This window comes from Macaca fascicularis, chromosome 19, assembly GCF_037993035.2.
Source record: "Macaca fascicularis isolate 582-1 chromosome 19, T2T-MFA8v1.1".
NCBI classification, from domain to species: domain Eukaryota; kingdom Metazoa; phylum Chordata; class Mammalia; order Primates; family Cercopithecidae; genus Macaca; species Macaca fascicularis.
This window is the reverse complement of record NC_088393.1, coordinates 11,286,158-11,306,181: the sequence shown is the minus strand read 5'-3', so window position 1 is coordinate 11,306,181 and position 20,024 is coordinate 11,286,158. Positions and strand designations below refer to the sequence as shown.

Sequence of the window (20,024 nt, the reverse complement as noted above, 5' to 3'; positions counted from 1 at the left end):
GCTTGAACCCGGAAGGTGGAGGTTGCAGTGAGCCAAGATCACACCACTGCACTCCAGCCTAGATGACAGAGCGAGACTACCTCCAAAAAATAAAAATAAAAATAAAATTCTCCATGACCCCAAAGGATAGAGTATGAAAAGAAGAAAACTAGTAACTGTCCAGTGAGGAAACCTAGCAAGCCTACCTCAGCCAAGAGATCAAGGTCAGCATCACCAGTTATCACTGTCAATAATTTATCAGTCTTGGTATCATATACTCCTGATAAGATTCACAGAAGAGAGAGGCACCTCACCAATGACCTTCTTCCCCAAAACTCACAACCCCAGGCTAACCATAAGGAAACACCAGATAAGCCCTCATTGAGGGACATTCCATGACCTACCGAAGTCATAAAAAACAAGGAAGGGCTGAGTTGCTTCCCAGACCAGAAAAAAGCTTAAGGAGATCTGACAACTAAATGTAATGTCGGGTCCTAAGACAGGAAAAGGGGTCATTTTCTTTGTTTTTTGTTTTGTTTTGTTTTTGGTTTTTGGTTTTTTTGGTGGTTGTTTTTTTTTTGAGACGGAGTCCGGCTCCTTGCCCAGGCTAGAGTGCAGTGGAGTGATCTCGGCTCACTGCAAGCTCCGCCTCCCGGGTTTACGCCATTCTCCTGCCTCAGCCTCCTGAGTAGCTGGGACTACAGGCGCCCGCCACCGCACCCAGCTAATTTTTTGTATTTTTAGTAGAGACGGGGTTTCACCGTGGTCTCGATCTCCTGACCTTGTGATCCGCCAGCCTCGGCTTCCCAAAGTGCTGGGATTACAGGTGTGAGCCACCGAGCCCGGCGCATTTTCTTTGAAAAATAAAATCTCTCACTATATATACTTCCAGAGAGCAAGACCCCCATCTTGATAAAAAATTTTTTAAAAAAATTAGTCTCATATGAGAAAAATTGAAGAAATCTATATATTCTGGCTTTGGGTTTTTTGTTTTGTTTTGGTTTGTTTGTTTTTTGAGACAGGGTCTGGCTCTGTTGCCCGGGCTGGTGTGCAATGGCACAGCCATCACTCACTGCAGCCTCGACCTCCAGGGCTCAAGTGATCCTTCTGCCTCAGCCTCCAGAGAAGCTGGGACTCCAGGCGAGCACCACTAGGCCAAGCAAATTTTTTTTTTTTTTTTTTTGACACATGAAGTCTCACCATATTGCCCAGGCTGGTCTAAAACTCCTGGGCTCAAGCAATCCAGCCTCCCAAAGTGCTGGGATTACAGGTGTGAGCCACTGTACCTGGCCTCGCTTTCCTTTTTTTCTTTTTTTGAGACAGAGTCCCACTTTGTCACCCAGGCTGGAGTGCAGGGGCTTGATCTCGGCTCACTGCAACCTTGGCCTCTCAGATTCAAGCAATTCTCCTACCTCAGCCTCCCGAGTGACTGGGACTACAGGTGTATACGACCACACTCAGACAATTTTTTGTAGATATCGGGTTTTGATATGTTGGCTAGGCTGGTCTCAAACTCCTGGCCTCAAGTCATCTGCCCACCTTGGCCTCCCAAAGTGCTGGGATTACAGGCATGAGCCACCACAACTGGCCAGGCCTCACTTAATAGTAGTATACCAAGGTTAATTTCATTCGTTCATTTTTTTTTTTTTTTTTTTTTTTAAGATGGAGTCCTGTTTTGTTGTCCAGGCTGAAGTAGAGTGGCATGATCTCAGCTCACTGCAGCCTCCACCTCCCGGGTTTAAGCGGTTCTCCTGCCTCAGCCTCCCAAATAGCTGGGACTACAGGCACATGCCACCACACCTGGCTAATTTTTTGTATTTTTAGTAGAGATGGGATTTTGCTATGTTGGCCAGGCTGGTCTTGAACTCCTGACCTCAGGTGATCCACCTGCCTCGGCCTCCCAGAGTGCTAGGATTACACGCATGAGCCACCATGTCCGGCTTCATTCATTTATTTTTAGAGAAGAGGTTAGGTTCCCCAGGCTGAGCTTTAACTCCTGGACTCAAGCAATCCCCCCGCCTCAGCCTCCTGAGTAGCTAGGTTAATTTCTTGGTTGTTGGCCCAGCGCGGTGGCTCACGCCTGTAATCCCAGCACTTTGGGAGGCCGAGGCGGGCGGATCACAAGGTCAGGAGATCGAGACCACGGTGAAACTCCGTCTCTACTAAAAATTACAAAAAATTAGCCGGGCGCGGTTGTGGGCGCCTGTAGTCCCAGCTACTCAGGAGGCTGAGGCAGGAGAATGGCGTGAACCCGGGAGGCGGAGCTTGCAGTGAGCCGAGATCGCGCCACTGCACTCCAGCCTGGGCTGGGCGACACAGCGAGACTCCGTCTCAAAAAAAAAAAAAAAAAAAAAATTTATTGGTTGTAAGAAATGTAAAATTATGGCCGGGCGCGGTGGCTCAAGCCTGTAATCCCAGCACTTTGGGAGGCCGAGACGGGCGGATCACGAGGTCGGGAGATCGAGACCATCCTGGCTAACATGGTGAAACCCCGTCTCTACTAAAAAATACAAAAAACTAGCCGGGCGAGGTGGCGGGCGCCTGTAGTCCCAGCTACTCGGGAGGCTGAGGCAGGAGAATGGCGGGAACCCGGGGGGCGGAGCTTGCAGTGAGCTGAGATCCGGCCACTGCACTCCAGCCTGGGCGGCAGAGCGAGACTCCGTCTCAAAAAAAAAAAAAGAAATGTAAAATTAGACGACACTGATGAAGGATGTACAGGAGCTCTCTGTATTATCTTTGTACTTTCTGTAAATTTGAAACTTATTTATCTTCTCTAAATCTAAAATTATTTCTAGGCAGGGCGTTGTGGCTCGTGCTTACAATCCCAACACGTTGAGAGGCTGAGGCAGGCAGATTACCTGAGCTCAGGAGTTCAAGACCAACTAGGCAACATGGTGAAACCCTGCCTCTACCAAAAATACAAAAAATTAGCCGGCCATTGTGGTGCACACCTGTGGTCCCAGCTACTTGGGAGGCTGTGGCGGGAGGATCGTTTGAGCCTGGGATGGGGAGGTTGCAGTGAGCCGACATCACGCCACTGCACTCCAACCTGGGTGAAAGAGTGGGACCCCGTTTCCGGCCGGGCGCGGTGGCTCACGCCTGTAATCCCAGCACTTTGGGAGGCCGAGGCGGGCGGATCACAAGGTCAGGAGATCGAGACCACGGTGAAACCCCGTCTCTACTAAAAATACAAAAAAATAGCCGGGCGAGGTGGCGGGCGCCTGTAGTCCCAGCTACTCAGGAGGCTGAGGCAGGAGAATGGCGTAAACCCAGGAGGCGGAGCTTGCAGTGAGCCGAGATCGCGCCACTGCACTCCAGCCTGGGCGACAGAGTGAGACTCCGTCTCAAAAAAAAAAAAAAAAAAAAAAAGTGGGACCCCGTTTCCAAAAAAAAAAATTATTACAAAATAAAAAGTGTATTAAAAACAAAACAGCCCAGGCGTGGTGGCTCACGCCTGTAATCCCAGCACTTGGGGAGGCCAAGGCAGGCGAATCACTCAAGGTCAGGAGTTCAAGACTAGCCTGGCCAACATGGTGAAACCCCATCTCTACTAAAAATAAAAAAAATTAGCCAGGCATGGTGTAGATGCCTGTAATCCCAGCTACTCGGGAGGCTGAGGCAGGAGAATCGCTTGAACCCAGGAGGCGAGGTTGCAGTGAGCCGAGATCGCGCCATTGCACTCCAGCTTGGAGGACAAGAGCAAGACTTGGTCTCAAAAAAAAAAAAAAAAGAGAAAACAAAAGCCAAACACCCTTGGAGGCACTAAATATAGCAGGGACTTGGTGCAAGACTGTCACATTCTGTTGAGACTTTGGACTGTGGAGCGGGAGTGTTTGTTGCTAGACTTACAGGCTCACTGGTTGGATGAGTAGGGGGTAGTCACACCTAGAAATATTAAAAAAAAAAAAAAATCTGGCAAGAGCCACACACTGCTAGAGGTTGTTCCCCTGCAAAGGACAGCCTTACTCTGTGCAATTCCAGACAGGGTGAACTGTTTTGTTTTTTGTGTGTGTTTTTTTTTTTTTACAACGAGTAAACAGTTGAATAACTCCTTTAACAGAAAAGAGTTTAAAAATCAAGCTGGTGCAGGCCGAGTGTGGTGGCTCATGCCTGTAATCCCAGCACTCTGGGAGGCCGAGGCGGGTGGATCACCTGAGGTCAGGAGTTCAAGACCAGCCTGGCTATGGTGAAAATCCGTCTCTACTAAAAATACAAAAAATTAGCCAGGCGTGGTGGTGCGCACCTATAATCCTAGCTACTCGGGAGGTTGAGGCAGGAGAATCGCTTGAACCCAGGAGACGGAGGTTGCAGTGAGCCGAGATTGCACCACTGCACTCCAGCCTGGGCAACAAGAGTGAAACTCTGTCTCAAAAAAAAAAAATAAATAAAATCAAGGCTATGCATCAATTTTCACCCAGTGCTAGGAACACATTCCAGGTGGGGCCTTCCCACCTCAGAAAGCAGCCTGCCCTGAGCTTCCCAAGCACTCTGTGTCAGGCCACCAGGGCAGGCACTGCAGACGTTGGGCTTCCGTCTGACTGGCTTCCGCCCAGATGACGGGGAACTCAGTGTTGCAAGACAGAGAGATACATCAACCCAAACCACAGGAAGTCTTCCTCAAGCTGAGCCAGTGGCTTGTGGCCTCTCTCAGTCACTGTCCCCTGATGTTGATGTAGAAAAGAACAAGCTGGGGGCCAGGCACGGTGGCTCACGCCTGTAATCCCAGCACTTTGGGAGGCCGAGGCAGGTGGATCACCTGAGGCCAGGAGTTTGAGACCAGCCTGGCCAAGATGGTGAAACCCCATCTCTACTAAAAATACAAAAAATTAGCCAGGCATGGTGATGCACACCTGTAATCCCAGCTACTCAGGAGGCTGAGGCAGAAGAATCGCTTGAACCCGGGAGGTGGAGGTTGCAGTGAGCTGAGATCATACCATTGTACTCCAGCCTGGGCAACACGGCAAGACTCCGTCTCAAAAAAAAGAAAAAAAAGAAAAAAAGAAAAGAACCTGGAAAGGCAGGTTCCTGGTGGCTGCAGGATCCTGGTGGCTGCAGGATCCTGGCTGCGCAGCCAGCTGGGAGGCCTCCCGGGGGTGGAGGCTGCGACCCTCTAGAAGGACCCTGTGTATCCATACAAAAGACAGAGGTCTCATGGCCAGGACAGCTGTGTCCCTCCCTGATCCGCCCTGGGGGCTTCCCCCAGGGCTGGCCTGGTTGTGCCAGGGCGTATCACCCGGCAGGCGGGGTCACCCTGGCTGGGGCTGCTCCTGCCCGCTTGACTGGCCTGCCAGGATCGCAGCCCTAAAAGGCTCTCATCACTGCGAAAGTGTGTCACAGGGCAGGCTCCAAGTAGCTTGCTCCTCCTTCGTCTGGGCGTGGAGGTGTCACCAGGGCCTGGGACAGCGCTGCTGGCCTCTTGTGTACCGCCCCATATGTCTGCAATGGGAGTGGGTTCAGATTTATCCAAAGGAAGTCTCTTGTAACAGAAAGAGCAGTGGTGCTTGCCCCTACCAGGGCCACTGAGCAGCCAGGCAGGAAGCAAAAGTCAGAGGGGGCACCCTGCGGGTTGCCATACAGGGCCTTACACCCTGGAAGGGACGCTGCCGGCCCCACCTTACAGCCCTCAAAGCCAACCCAGAGAGACACCCACGCTGCCCAGCCTCAGGGTCTCAGCCTATTACTGTTATTACTCTTTGTAAAGACAGAGCAAATCTCCACTTGCCACCCTCCTCCAAAGGAAGATGTCCTTGCTTCAGGGTCCCGGCATCCCCAGGCAGGCTGTGAGTCTCCAAAACCAAGACCCAGGGCTGTCCTCTGCCTAGCCCCCTCCGTGACTGTGCACTGAAATTCACTCAATTCTGGTTTTTAGCTATATATATTTTTTTTTCAGACAGGGTCTTGCTCTGTCACCCACGCTGGAGTACAATGGCGCAATCTGGGCTCACTGCAACTTCCACCGCTACCCCAGCTCAAGGGATCCTCGCACCTCGGCCTTCCGAGTAGCTGGGAGTACAGGCATATATCACCATGCCCGCTAATTTTTGTATTTTTGGTAGAGACGAGGTCTCATCATGTTGCCCAGGCTGGTTCAAACTCCTGAGCTCAAGCCATGTTGCCTCAGCCTCCCATAGTGCTGGGATTACAGGCGTGAGTCACCACTTCCGGTCTTTAGCTACTTTCATTCAACAAATATATGCACATGGCTGGGTGAAGTGGTTCATGTCTGCAATCCCAGCACTTTGGGGGGCCAACGTGAAAGGATCGCATGAGCCCAGGAGTTTGAGACCAGCCTTGGCAACATAAAGAAACCCCATCTGTACAAAATATTATAAACATTAGTTGGGCATGGTGGCATGTGGTTGTTGTCCCAGGTACTCAGGAGCCTGAGGCAGGAGGATGGCTTGAACCCAGGATGTTGAGGCAGTGAGCTATGACTGTGCCATTGCACTCCAGCCTGGGTGACAGAGTAAGACCTGTTTCAAAAAAAAAAAAAACAAAGCACCACCCATAATAGTGCCACATATTCTCTATAGGTACCAGCATGTACCTAAGTACAGAAGCACCAGAGGGGTCTGGCTAGATATACCCTGAAGTGACCATGGTGCTCCCAGGCGGAGCTGGAGGAAGGGATGGGCTGGGCAGTGTGCTCTTCCTCACCTGTAATGGTTTCCCTTTTCCCAAGAACACTATCTCCACGCTCTACTTGTGTAACTCAAATTTAGAAAAGTCGGCATTCCACGGGCAGCGTCCAAACTCTCATGTGCCTACTGGTCCTTTGCAGTCTGCAGTGGGCACTCAGCTGGTCAGGCCTCTGCACCTGCTGTTTCCCTGGCTTTCGATGCTGTTCCCCCAAGTCCTGGCGGGGCTATTCCACTGCAGGACACCCATCCCAACAAGCCCCACGTGAAGCAGCCCCCTAGTCATTCCCCCACCCAATGCAGTACAGGACAAACCGCTTCTCACGCTTCAGAATATTTTTGTTTGTGTTTTTTTTGAGATGGAGCTTCGCTCTTGTTGCCCAGGCTGGAGGGCAGTGGCGTGATCTCGGCTCACTGCAACCTCTGCCTCCCGGGTTCAAGAGATTCTCCTACCTCAGCCTCCTGAGTAGCTGGCATTACAGGCGCCCGCCACCACGCTCGGCTAATTTTTTGTATTTTTAGTAGAGACAGGGTTTCATCATGTTGGCCAGGCTGGTCTCAAACTCCCACCTCAGCCTCCCAAAGTGTTGGGATTACAGGTGTGAGCCACCATGTACAGCCTTTTTTTTTTTTTTTTTTTTTTTTTTTGTCACCAGGTCTTGCTGTTACCCAGGCTGGAGCGCAGTGATGCAATCATAGCTCAATGTAACCGTGAATTCCTGAGCTCAGGAGATCCTCCCACCTCAGCCTGCTAAGTAGCTGGGACAAGAGACACGTACCACCCTGCTCAGCTAATTTTTGTATTTTGGTAGAGATGGGGTTTCGCCATGCTGGTCAGGCTGGTCTCAGACTCCTGGCTTCAAGTGATCTGCCCGCCTTGGCCTCCCAAAGTGCTGGAATTACAGGCGTGAGCCCCTGCGCCTGCCCCAGAATGTTCTTGCTCATTTAACTGTTCACCTGTCCTGTCCGTACCAGTCCCTGTTGGTTCCCCATCAACTGGTGTAGAGTGGTTGCTACTTACAACACGCCGGTTGGACACACAACCAACAACCTCGATGCATCCCCAAAGCCACAAGTTGCTCGCTCCCTCTGTAATCTCGGCCCAGCCCTCAGATACAAATGCCATGGTGTTCACCATAGCCCTGCTCTCAAGAGCCAGGCCCACACCTTCCCACCCCTGAGGCCCCCAGATGTTTGGCTCTAGAGGACCCACATCCAGTTCAATTTCCAGCTCCTGTGTCCTCCCCACTGTGTGACTTCAGGCCAGTCTCCCTCTCTGGCCTCAGTTTCTCTACCTATAAAGCAGGGATGCTAAGAGCAGCAGCTGCCACCCCTGGGCAGAGAGGACACTGGTCAGATTTTGCACATGTAGCACATGGTGATTCTCCATAAACATTGGCTCTTAAATGTCCAGCAGCAGATGAAACTGAAACAGTCATCCAGCTCCTGGTTCAAGCTACGGGTGACGCCACAGGGGAAAATTTCCCACCGCCCAGCAGGGACCTAGTTACCAACATTCACAGAAACCCAAAATGCACCCGGAAACAGGCGTCTTTCCTCTCTTTGCAGTCCTGCTTCAGACGCAGGACCACATTTTCCCTTTATTCAGATTGCAGCTAATGCCCTATAAATATCTCATTATTGGCTTGGATTTTTCCAAAGCTTTAACACAATAAGGGCTTAATTACAGCATGTAGTTGGCAACCCCAGTAAATTACGGTTTACATGATGTTCTCACTTTTTTTCAGCAGTCGAGGAGCCTATAATTTCAGCATTTTCATTCAAATCGGGCAGAAGTTTGCCAGATGTGGCTCTGAGCCAAATACAAATGCTGAGAGAGAGCGAGAGCGAGACAGGGTTCCATTCAAAGGCCAGCCTCTACCCCCTAAGCCAACTCTGAATACTCTAAATCTAATCTAGGCCGGGTGCCATGGCTCATGCCTGTAATCCCAGCACTTTGGGAAGCTGAGGCAAGAGAATCACTTGAGCCCAGGGGTTTGAGACTAGCCTGGGCAAAAAATAACGAGACCCCACCTCTACAAAAAATTTATTAAGGCCGGGTGCGGTGGCTCAAGCCTGTAATCCCAGCACTTTGGGAGGCCGAGACGGGCGGATCACGAGGTTGGGAGATCGAGACCATCCTGGCTAACACGGTGAAACCCCGTCTCTACTAAAAAAATACAAAAAACTAGCCGGGCGAGGTGGCGGGCGCCTGTAGTCCCAGCTACTCGGGAGGCTGAGGCAGGAGAATGGCGTGAACCCGGGAGGCGGAGCTTGCAGTGAGCTGAGATCCGGCCACTGCACTCCAGCCTGGGCGACAGAGCGAGACTCTGTCTAAAAAAAAAAAAAAAAAAAAAAAAAAAAAAAAAAAAAAAAAAATTTATTAAAATTAGCTGGGGGCAGTGGCGCACACCTGTGGTCCCAGCTACTTGGGAGGTTGAAGTGGGAAGATCACTTGAGCCCGGGAAGTTGAGGTTGCTGTGAGCTATGATCAAGCCACTGTATTTCAGCCTGGGCAACAGAGTGAGACCCCGTCTTGAAAAGAAAAGAAAAGAAAAGAGAAAGGGAAAAAAAAAAAGAAAAGAAAACCTCCTCTCTAAATCTAGAACTGTGCCCAAGGCCATCTTCCGTCCACAACTAGAAACAATCCACATTATTGCCAGGGGATTTCAATGTTATGAACCTATCAAGGGCCGTTATCCCTCAATAAGTAGCTCTGAGAAAGCACTTGGACAGCCTAGAGCGAACCTTTGGAGAAATCTATCTTCCTGATTATAAACCTAATCCCCAAACCAGCAAAAACAGACCAAGAATCACATGGGGAGACAATTCACATGTGGGGTTAGGGCAGAGTATGTCTTTCCGGTCTTTTCACTGAGCAAATACAAACAATTGTTTTAAACAAGACAGGATCCCACAGCCCATTTCATCTGGTACCTAACAAGTCTTGTGCAGCTTTCTGGGTCACTAAAGATTCTTCTAGATCCCTCTGAGTAGCAAGTTGATAGTTGGTTGTCTGGACAAGCTTATCTGGCCAAATCCTCTATCATTGGGCTTTTTTTTTTTTTTTTTTTTTTTTTTTTGAGACAGTCTCGCTCTGTTGCCTAGGCTGGAGTGCAGCAGCGCAATCTTGGCTCACCGCAACCTCCATCCCCCCGGTTCAAGCAATTCTCCTGCCTCAGCCTCCCGAATAGCTGGGATTACAGGTGCCTGCCACCACGCCCAGCTAATTTTTGTATTCTTAGTAGAGATGAGGTTTCACCATGTTGGCCAGGCTGGTCTCGGACTCCTGACCTCAAGTCATCCGATGCTGGGCATTTTTTCTCCCAATTTCTCACCACCATACACAAAATGGGTGTACATAACTCTCACAGCCAATTATTTGTTTGCAGCCATGATTCCCACTTAGAAAGGAACCAGGAACAACCTCTGGTCGATATTTCAGGATCTGGGGAACAGGGCGTGCCTGCGTGTCCCGGTCCTGGCTCTATCCCCAGAGCTAGAACACTGCCTGCACTGATAAGCGCTCCATTTATATCAACAGAGTAATGATGAGTTCCTTCTCTTTAAGGAAAAAGAAACTAAGGCCAGGTTCGGTGGCTCACACCTGTAATCCCACCACTTTGGGAGGACAAGGCAGGAGGATTGCTTGGGTCCAGTAGTTTGACACCAGATTGAGCAACAAATTAAGACCCTGTCTCTGCAAAACAAAAACAAAAAAAAATTTTTTCTTTTTTTTTTTTGAGACAGAGTCTCACTCTATCTCCAAGCTGGAGTGCAGTGGCGCGATTTCGGCTCGCTGCAACCTCCGCCTCCTGGGTTCAAGCGATTCTCCTGCCTCAGCCTCCCGAGCAGCTGGGACTACAGGTGAGCGCCACCACGCTCTGCTAATTTTTGGAGTTTTAGTAGTGACAGGGTTCCACCATGTTGGCCAGGATGGTCTCGATCTTCTGACTTCGTGATCTGCCCGCCTCGGCCTCCCAAAGTGCTGGGATTACAGGCGTGAGCCACCACGCCTGATCAGAGGGGGTACATTTTTTTTTTTTTTTTTTTTTTGAGACGGAATCTCACGCTCTTGCCCAGGCTGGAGTGCAGTGGCGCGATCTCGGCTCACTGCAAGCTCCGCCTCCCGGGTTCCCGCCATTCTCCTGCCTCAGCCTCCTGAGTAGCTGGGACTACAGGCGCCCGCCACCGCACCCGGCTAATTTTTTGTATTTTTAGTAGAGACGGGGTTTCACTGTGGTGTCGATCTCCTGACCTTGTGATCCGCCCGCCTCGGCCTCCCAAAGTGCTGGGATTACAGGCTTGAGCCACCGCGCCCGGCCAGGGGGTACATTTTAAATAGGGAAATTGGTGACATTTGAGCAGAGCCTTGAAGGAGGCAACGAAGCAACCTCTGGAGACTGGGGAAGAGAATCCAGTGCAAAGGTCCTGATGTGGGAGGATGCCTGGAGGCCAGTTTAGCAGCCAGTGGAGGGAGATCAGATCTGGGAGGTATTAGGGTGGAACCAGGACTCTAGGAACACTGGGGGCAAGGGAGGCCGTCTGAGCAGAGGGAAGGAAAGCTAGTGGCGCTGCTACTGTCCCTCTGGACCTGGTCAAGCTGAGGGCTCTCTCCTTGGATTTCCAGCTTTAACTCAATTTTCTCAGTGAGCAGACTCCAAAGGCATGTAGGCACCCCGTGCCATTTTTCTTTTAATAAGAAGCAGCTATGCTGGGGATACTAGCATTTCCAGCTGCGTTTTTATTTGGCCTTTGGTGATGTGTCCCTCCAGGGAGAAGTGGACGAGCCGCGGGGACACTGCCTGTGCCTCAGTGGGTGCCGCACCTGTGCACATCGGATGCCCGTTGGCTCCTGTCCCTGACAGATGGAGGGGCACGTGATGTGCTCCTTGGGCTGATTTATCGCTTTAACGGATCTTATTAGTTTAGAGTCACCTGGAAATGACGTCTTCTGTTTCCAGTGACTTTCCTTTTGGATGAAGACAAATTGCTTCTTGAAAAGGCCACACATGGCCGGGCGCGGTGGCTCACACCTGTAATCCCAGCATTTTGGGAGGCTGAGGCAGGCAGACCACAAGGCTGGGAGTTAGAGACCAGCATGGCCAACATAGTGAATCCCTATCTCTACTAAAAATACAAAAATGGCCGGGCGCGGTGGCTCAAGCCTGTAATCCCAGCACTTTGGGAGGCCGAGACGGGCGGATCACGAGGTCAGGAGATCGAAACCATCCTGGCTAACACGGTGAAACCCCGTCTCTATTAAGAAATACAAAAAACTAGCCGGGCGAGGTGGCGGCGCCTGTAGTCCCAGCTACTCGGGAGGCTGAGGCCGGAGAATGGCGTGAACCCGGGAGGCGGAGCTTGCAGTGAGCTGAGATCCGGCCACTGCACTCCAGCCTGGGCGACAGAGCGAGACTCCGTCTCAAAAAAAAAAAAAAAAAAAAAAAAAAATTAGCCGGGTGTGGTGGCGCATGCCTTTAGTCCCAGCTACCTGGGAGGCTGAGGCAGGAGAATCACTTGAACCCAGGAGGCGGAGTTTGCAGTAAGCGGAGATCACGCCACTGTACTCCAGCCTGGGGGACAGAGTGAGACTCTGTCCCAAAAAAGAAAAAAGGACCATGCAAGGCTCCGTCAGGGGGTCTGCAGTGCTGGGCCTGCTGGAATTGGTACAGTCCAGAGGCATCTTTGGGAATATGCAAGGCTTGCTGCTGCCACACACTAAAAGAGTGACCTCACTTCTCTGGGCCTCAGTTTCCTCATGTGGAAAATGGGAACATGGTGGTCTCTGCCTCCTGGGAGTGGACTGAGAATCACACAGCAAATCGTTGTGAAACAGGCAGCATTTGTGATCTCGCGGGTTGGCTCTTGTCTCCTTTTATCTGGGATCAGGACTCTGATGACAGTTGTAGGTTTCTTTTCTCTTGCTCTGTCCCCCAGACTGGAGTACAGTGGCATAATCATGGCTCACTGCAGCCTCCAACTCCTGGGCTCAAGTGATCCTCTCACCTGAGTCTCCTGAGTAGCTGGGACCACAGGCGTGAGCCACCACACCCTGCTAATTACAAAAATATTTTTTCAGCAGGGCACGGTGGCTCACACCTGTATCCCAACACTTTGGGAGGCCGAGGCGGGTGGATCACGAGGTCAGGAGATGGAGACCATCCTGGCTAACACGGTGAAACCCCGTCTCTACTAAAAATACAAAAAAATTAGCTGGGCATGGTGGCGGGCGCCTGTAGTCCCAGCTACTCAGGAGGCTGAGGCAGGAGAATGGCGTGAACCCGGGAGGCAGAGCTTGCAGTGAGCCGAGATCACACCACTGCACTCCAGCCTGAGAGACAGAGCGAGACTCTGTCTCAAAAATAATAAAAAAATAAAATAAAATAAAATGTACCCCCTCCAACTGTGATCTCTCCCTCATCCTGCTCGCTGATCCTTTTTTCCATCATACTTATCACCTTCAACCATGTTTCTCCTTTTTTTTTTTTTGAGAGGGAGTCTCGCTCTGTCGCCCAGGCTGGAGTGCAGTGGACGGATCTCAGCTCACTGCAAGCTCCGCCTCCCAGGTTCACTCCATTCTCCTGCCTCAGCCTCCCGAGTAGCTGGGACTACAGGCGCCCGCCACCTTGCCCGGCTAATTTTTTTGTATTTTTACTAGAGACAAGGTTTCACCATGTTAGCCACAATGGTCTCGATCTTCTGACCTTGTGATCCGCCTGCCTCGGCCTCCCAAAGTGCTGGGATTACAGGCTTGAGCCACCGCACCCAGCAATTTTTTTTTTTTTTTTTGAGACGAGGTCTCGCTTTTTTGCCCAGGCTGGAAGACAGTAGCATGATCAGAGCTCACTGCGGCCTTTAAATCCCAGGCTCAATCCATCCTCTGGCCTCAGCCTCCTGAGTAGCTGGGACTACAGGTGTCACCATGCCCAGCTAATGTTTTTTAATTTTTGTAGAGACGGGGTCTTACTATGTTGCCCAGGCTGGTCTCCAACGACTGGGCTCAAGTCATCCTCCCGCCTGGATCCCAAAGAGCTGAGATTGTGGGCCTCAGCCACTGAGCAGCCCATGTTTCTCCTTTATCTGCTTCCTGCTGAAAGGCCAGCTCCTCCAGGGCAGGAGTTCTGGTAACTTGCTCAGGGCCATGTCCAGGCACACAGCAAAAGTGCTCAGGAAACATTTTTCAATGAAGAAACAACACCTAATGTTGTAAGCACTTCTTTCTTCTATGCCAAGCACTCCAAACTGTCTCACTTAATCCCTATTCAAGAAAGGGAAAGAAGTGCTATTATAATTCGTATTTTAAAGAAGAGGGGGCTTGGCGCTGTGGCTTAACGCCTGTAGTCCCAACACTTTGGGAGGCCAAGGCAGGAAGATCACTTGAGGTCAGGAGTTTCGGACCAGCCTGGCCAACATGGGGAAACCTCACCCCTATTAAAAATACAAAAATTGGCCGGGCGCAGTGGCTCAAGCCTGTAATCCCAGCACTTCGGGAGGCCGAGACGGGTGGATCACGAGGTCAGGAGATCGAGACTATCCTGGCTAACATGGTGAAACCCCGTCTCTACTAAAAAAAATACAAAAAACTAGCCGGGCGTGGTGGTGGGCGCCTGTAGTCCCAGCTACTTGGGAGGCTGAGGCGGGAGAACGGCGTGAACCCGGGAGGCGGAGCTTGCAGTGAGCCGAGATCACGCCACTGCACTCCAGCCTGGGAGACACAGCGAGACTCCGTCTCAAAAAAAAAAAAAAAAAAAATACAAAATTGGCCGGGCGCGGTGGCTCACGCCTGTAATGCCAGCACTTTGGGAGGCCGAGGCGGGCGGATCACGAGGTCAGGAGATCGAGACCATCCTGGCTAACACGGTGAAACCCCGTCTCTACAAAAAATACAAAAAATTAGCTGGGCGTGGTGGCAGGTAGTCCCAGACACTTGGGAGGCTGAGGCAGGAGAATGGCACGAACCCAGGAGGCGGAGCTTGCAGTGAGCCGAGATCACGCCACTGCACTCCAGCCTGGGCAACAGAGCAAGACTCAGTCTCAAAAAGAAAACAAAACAAAACAAAAACAAAAATTAATAGGGCACAGTGGCTCACGCCTATAATCCCAGCATTTTGGCAGACCAAGGCAGGCAGATCACCTGAGGTCGGGAGTTCGAGACCAGCCTGACCAACATGGAAAAACCCCACCTGTACTAAAAATACAAAATTAGTCGGGTGTGGTGGCTCATGCCTGTAATCCCAGCTACTCAGGAGGCTGAGGCAGGAGAATGGCTTGAAACTGGGAGGGGAGGTTGCAGTAAGCCAAGATCACACCATTGCACTCCAGCCTGAGCAACAAGAGTGAAACTCCATCTCAAAAAAAATTAAAAAAAATTAGCTAGGTGTGGTGGCTCATGACTGTAGTCCCAGCTACTCAGGAGGCTGAGGCAGGAGAATCGCTTGAACTCAGGAGGCGAGACTGCAGTGAGCTGAGATCGCACCATTGCACTCCAGCCTGGGCAACAAAGCCAGACTCTGTCTCAAAAAATAAATAAATAAAAGAAAGGGAAAGAAGCGCTATAATAACTTGTATTTTAACAAAGGGGAGACTGGGCGCAGTGGCTCACACCTGTAATGCCAGCACCTTGGGAGACTAATGCAGGAGGCTCATTTTGACGCCAGGAGGTCAAGACCAGCCTGGGCAACACAGCAAGGCCCTGTATCTCCAAAAAATGAAAAATTAGCCAAGCGTGGTGGCACATGCCTGTAGTCCTAGCTACTTAGGAGGCTGGGAGGTAGGAGAATCGCTTGAGCCCAGGAGGTCAAGGCTGCAGTGAGCAGAGATCGTGCCACTGCACTCTAGCCTGGGCCACGGTGTAAGACCCTATCTCAAAAAATAAAAACAGGTCGGGCGCGGTGGCTCAAGCCTGTAATCCCAGCACTTTGGGAGGCCGAGACGGGCGGATCACGAGGTCAGGAGATCGAGACCGTCTTGGCTAACACAGTGAAACCCCGTCTCTACTAAAAAATACAAAAAACTAGCCAGGCGAGGTGGCGGGTGCCTGTAGTCCCAGCTACTCAGGAGGCTGACGCAGGAGAATGGCGCAAACCCGGGAGGCGGAGCTTGCAGTGAGCTGAGATCCGGCCACTGCACTCCAGCCTGGGCGACAGCACGAGACTCCGTCTCAAAAAAAAAAAAATTCAAAAAAAAAAAAATAAAGTGGAGGGACTGAGTCCCCTGCCCAAGGTTTCACAGGTATGCAATGACTGGCACCAGGTGACTTTACCTGCCCTGTGAGTTGAAACAGATCAATCAGATCTGTCAGCAGCCCTATTTCCTAGCTGAGGAAACTGAGGCTCGCAGAGGTAAACCTCACAGGACCAGGCCCATCCTATGCAATTGGAGCTGGAGGCCTCGGCCTCTTCCTGCCCTTCTCTGGCTCAGGTGTGGTGGCTCGTGACTGTAGTCCCAGCTACTCGGGAGGCTTGGGTGGGGGAATGCCTGAGGCCTTCTCTCTGGCCAGCCCCTGAGGCTAAATGACAAGGGTCCCTCCTTTCTCCTTAGGGTCAAAGTTCTATCTGCTGGTGCAGGGCAGACAAGCCAGGGGTCTCAAACTCAAAGGTTCTAGGGTCAGGAGGCTCCAAGCAAATACGAACTAGGCCTGGGTAAGTGCTAGGGAGTAGTGGGGACTGTGGCAGCTGGAGTGGCCACTCTTAGTCTTATGGGACAGTGACTGCTGCTTCTGAAATCGAAGTCATTAGTGCCACAAAGGTCAAAGGCTCAGCAAGGCCAGGTAATACTGATTACAACAGCAGCAACCATGCCTATAAGACCCATGCACTCAACATGCATCACCCATCCAGGCCCCAGGGTACCAGTTACCACCCTCAGCTTACGGAAAAGGAATCTGAGGCCCAGAACACCAAATCCACGTGGCCGAGTCGCACAGCCAAACGTGGTGGAACCAGGCCTTAGGCCCACAGCTTGTGCACCACAACTCCAAACTCTATAGATCTGAGTGTCTCAGCACCACAAGAAATCCAGATATTGACTAGAAATCTAACATTGGAAAACCTTATTAAAAACAAAAGCTACGCAGGTAAAACAAAAGACCCAGCAGGCAGGCCTTGGCCCTCAGAGCCAGTGATCTGGACCTCCAGCTACAGGGCTGAACCAACTGGGCTGTTCCCACTCGGACCACATCCTTAGAAAATCCAGGCTCGGCGCAATGGCTCACACCTGTAACCCTAGTGCTTTTAGAGGCAGAGGCAGGAGGATCGCTTGAGCCTAGGAGTTCGAGGCTGCAGTGAGCTAGGACTGCACCCCTCCACTCCAACCTCGGCAACAAAGAGAGACCCTATCTCTTACCAAAAAAAAAAAAAGTAAGCCTTGTTTGAGCCCGTCATACCCAAAGAGAAGCCTTTTTTTATGCCGCCCTCATAAGGCTTAAGTGTGTAACATGAAAGCACTTTCATTCTGGTTAGCTTTTGTCACTGACAGCAAAGGAACCAGCCAGATAAACAACAACAGCCCTATCCATGTAGACCTACTATGTGCCAGGCACTGCATTAGGTAAGCACTTCCTTTTCTTTTCTTTTTTTTGAAACAGGATCTGGTTCTGTCACCCAGGCTGGAGGGTAATGGTGCGATCACAGCTCACTGCAGTCTGGACATCCTGGGCTCAAGCAATCCTCCCAGGGCCAGCCTCGTGAGTTGCTTGGACTACAGGTGTGGGACTACTACCCTACCTGGCTACTTGTTTTATTTTTTGTAGAATGGTGTCTTGTCATGTTACCCAGGCTGGTCTTGAACTCCTGGGGCCCGACCTGGTGGCTCACGCCTGTAATCCCAGCACTTTGGGAGGCCAAGGCGAGAGGATCACTTGAGGTAAGGAGTTCGAGACCAGCCTGGCCAACATGGTGAAACCCCGTCTCTACTAAAAATACAAAAATTAGTTGGGCATGGTAGTGGACGCCTGTAATCCCAGCTACTCGGGAGGCTGAGGCAGGAGAATCGCCTGAATCTGGGAGGCAGAGGTTGCAGTGAGCCAAGATCATGCCACTGCACTCCAGCCTGGGAGACAGAGCGAGACTCTGTCTCAAAAAAAAAAAAACAAAAAAAAAAAACTTGTTTAGGAGTGTCAACCAAGACTTAGAGAAGCCAAGACAACCTGTGCAAGGTCACAAGGCATGTGAAAGAGACAGAGCTTTGCAAACACTGTGGTAAGACAGAAGGCAATGAGCCAGAGACAAGGTAGCAAAGGAGGAAATTCGTGCTGCTGGGAGGAAAGCCCCAAGGCTCTGGGATAGCAGACACAAGGCTTTACGCCAGCCTGGTGGCCTTGGGTGAACACAGTTCCTTCTAAGCCTCCCAGCTCAGCTAACGTGGGGATGGTAACACAGCCTCCACCCCACTCCTTACTTGGGATTCAAGATGTTGAATCAAGAAAAACATTATCCCTTGACACTGATAAAAACAATAACAAGCCGGGCGCGGTGGCTCAAGCCTGTAATCCCAGCACTTTGGGAGGCCGAGACGGGCGGATCACGAGGTCAGGAGATCGAGAGACGATCCCGGCTAACACGGTGAAACCCCGTCTCTACTAAAAAATACAAAAAAAAAGCCGGGCGAGGTGGCGGGCGCCTGTAGTCCCAGCTACTCGGGAGGCTGAGGCAGGAGAATGGCGTAAACCCGGGAGGCGGAGCTTGCAGTGAGCTGAGATCCGGCCACTGCACTCCAGCCTGGGTGACAGAGCAAGACTCCGTCTCAAAAAAAAAAAAAAAAAAAAAAAAACAATAACAATGACAATAATGACAGGAGGAGGATGTTATCATTTGGCAGCCACACCACTACAAATGAGTAGTTCCTGGAATGGAGAAGTGGCCGCCCATCTGGGAGACAAGAAAGGCAAGAGGGGTTGGTGGGAGGGAGAGGTGGCTGCACGGGCTGTTCTCATTCATTTGCTTCCTGAATCCTGGAAACAGCCCAGAGAGTGGAGTCTGCCCACTGGACAGATGGGCACACCGCGGCTTCTCAGGGCTGTCCAGAGAAGGCTACATCCCAGGGCTAGCCACTGAGGCCTGGTCACGCGAGAAGCCCCTTCCCAGGCTCCAAAGGAGGGCCCCCAATTGGCAGGCTGTAGCTGGGAGGCGGGCCCTGTGTTCTAGCACCCTGAAAGGAATCCTGAAGTAAGGTACCCCCAGGGTCCTCCTTCTAGCTGACAGGGGAAGTAGGGTTCAAACCTCATCCTTCAGCTGTATTCTCCCCTCTACCCTCCTGCCACCCACTTCCAGAGGCGCTGGGCCAGACACTCAGGGGTAGTCATGCGCAGAACAGGAGATGGCCAGACAGACAGAAGAATGACGGAAGAGAGGACCAGCTCTAGGCAGGGACTAAGCTCTAAGAGTCAGCCTGAGAGAATCAAACAGGGTCCCCTAGGAGTCAGCTAGCCAGTCAGACAGTGGAGGCCAGCTGGTGTCACCCAACAGAGGGACTGCTCAGTGTTAAAGTCTGTGAGGGGCACGGATGGGCGGCCAGACAGCAGAGGTCACCCTTTACAGCTAGCCAGACAGCAGGGGGCTGCCAGGTGGGACTGGACAGATGGACAACCAAATGGTTGTGGCAGGGAGGCTTGCCCAGGACAGAGAGACAGCCAACCAGATGGCGGGGGCAGCTCCAGATACAAGAACAAGCCAGCCAGACCGCAGGGGTCGCCCCAGTAGATATCTAGATGGCCGGTTTCACCTCTGATAAACAGCCCGAAAGAGCAGAAGAGGGATCTACCCCAGACCCACGGGCAACCAGACGGCAGAGTTCACCCACGAAAGCTGGGACCAGATGGACCGCAGGATTCCAGCACACCTCCGGTCCTACGGCCCCCCGGCCCATGACGCCGCCCCTGGGGCCCAGGCCCGCTCCCGAGCCCCTGCAGGGAGTCCTCTGCCCAGGGCGTCCCACAGGGCCCGCCTCCCCGACCCCGTCCGGTTCCCCGCCGCCGGCACGCAAGCGCCGCAGTTACGCCGGCGGCGCAGGGAGCGCCATTCCCGGTCCGCCCTCCGCGCCCTAGGCCGCCGCCCGCCCGCGATCCCTGCCGCGCCCGCTTACCGGCCCACGAAGTTCTCCAGCACCGAGCTCTTGCCGGCGCTCTGGCCGCCCACCACAGCGATCTGCGGCAGGTCCAGGTGGCAGCTCTGGCCGATGGAGCTGAAGGCGTCCTGCAGCTTGTTGACCAGCGGGATCAGCTCTTCCATCCCGCGGTTGCCCATGGCGCCGGCGGCCCCCGGCCCGAGCGCCCTGCGCTCCCCGCCGCCGCCGACCCTCAACGACCTGGCCCCGCGGCGTCTGTAGCCGTTGCTCTCCGCCCGCCCGGGCCTCGGCAAGACACCCGCTCCCGGCTCGGCCTCACGGTCGCCGCCTCATCCGGTTCTC

General features: G+C 52.2%; 1 protein-coding gene across 17 annotated transcripts in view; it reads right to left on the bottom strand.

Moving 5' to 3' along the window:
- The window catches only part of DNM2 (dynamin 2), a 110,053-nt gene extending 90,029 nt beyond the window's left edge, over positions 1-20,024 (bottom strand). For all 17 annotated transcript variants that reach the window (XM_005587967.4, XM_074025889.1, XM_074025891.1 and 14 more), the window contains exon 1: positions 19,701-20,024. In XM_005587967.4, coding sequence (XP_005588024.1) covers positions 19,701-19,861 — 161 coding nt within the window. In that variant the 5' untranslated portion in view covers positions 19,862-20,024. The remainder of the gene's footprint in view (positions 1-19,700) is intronic.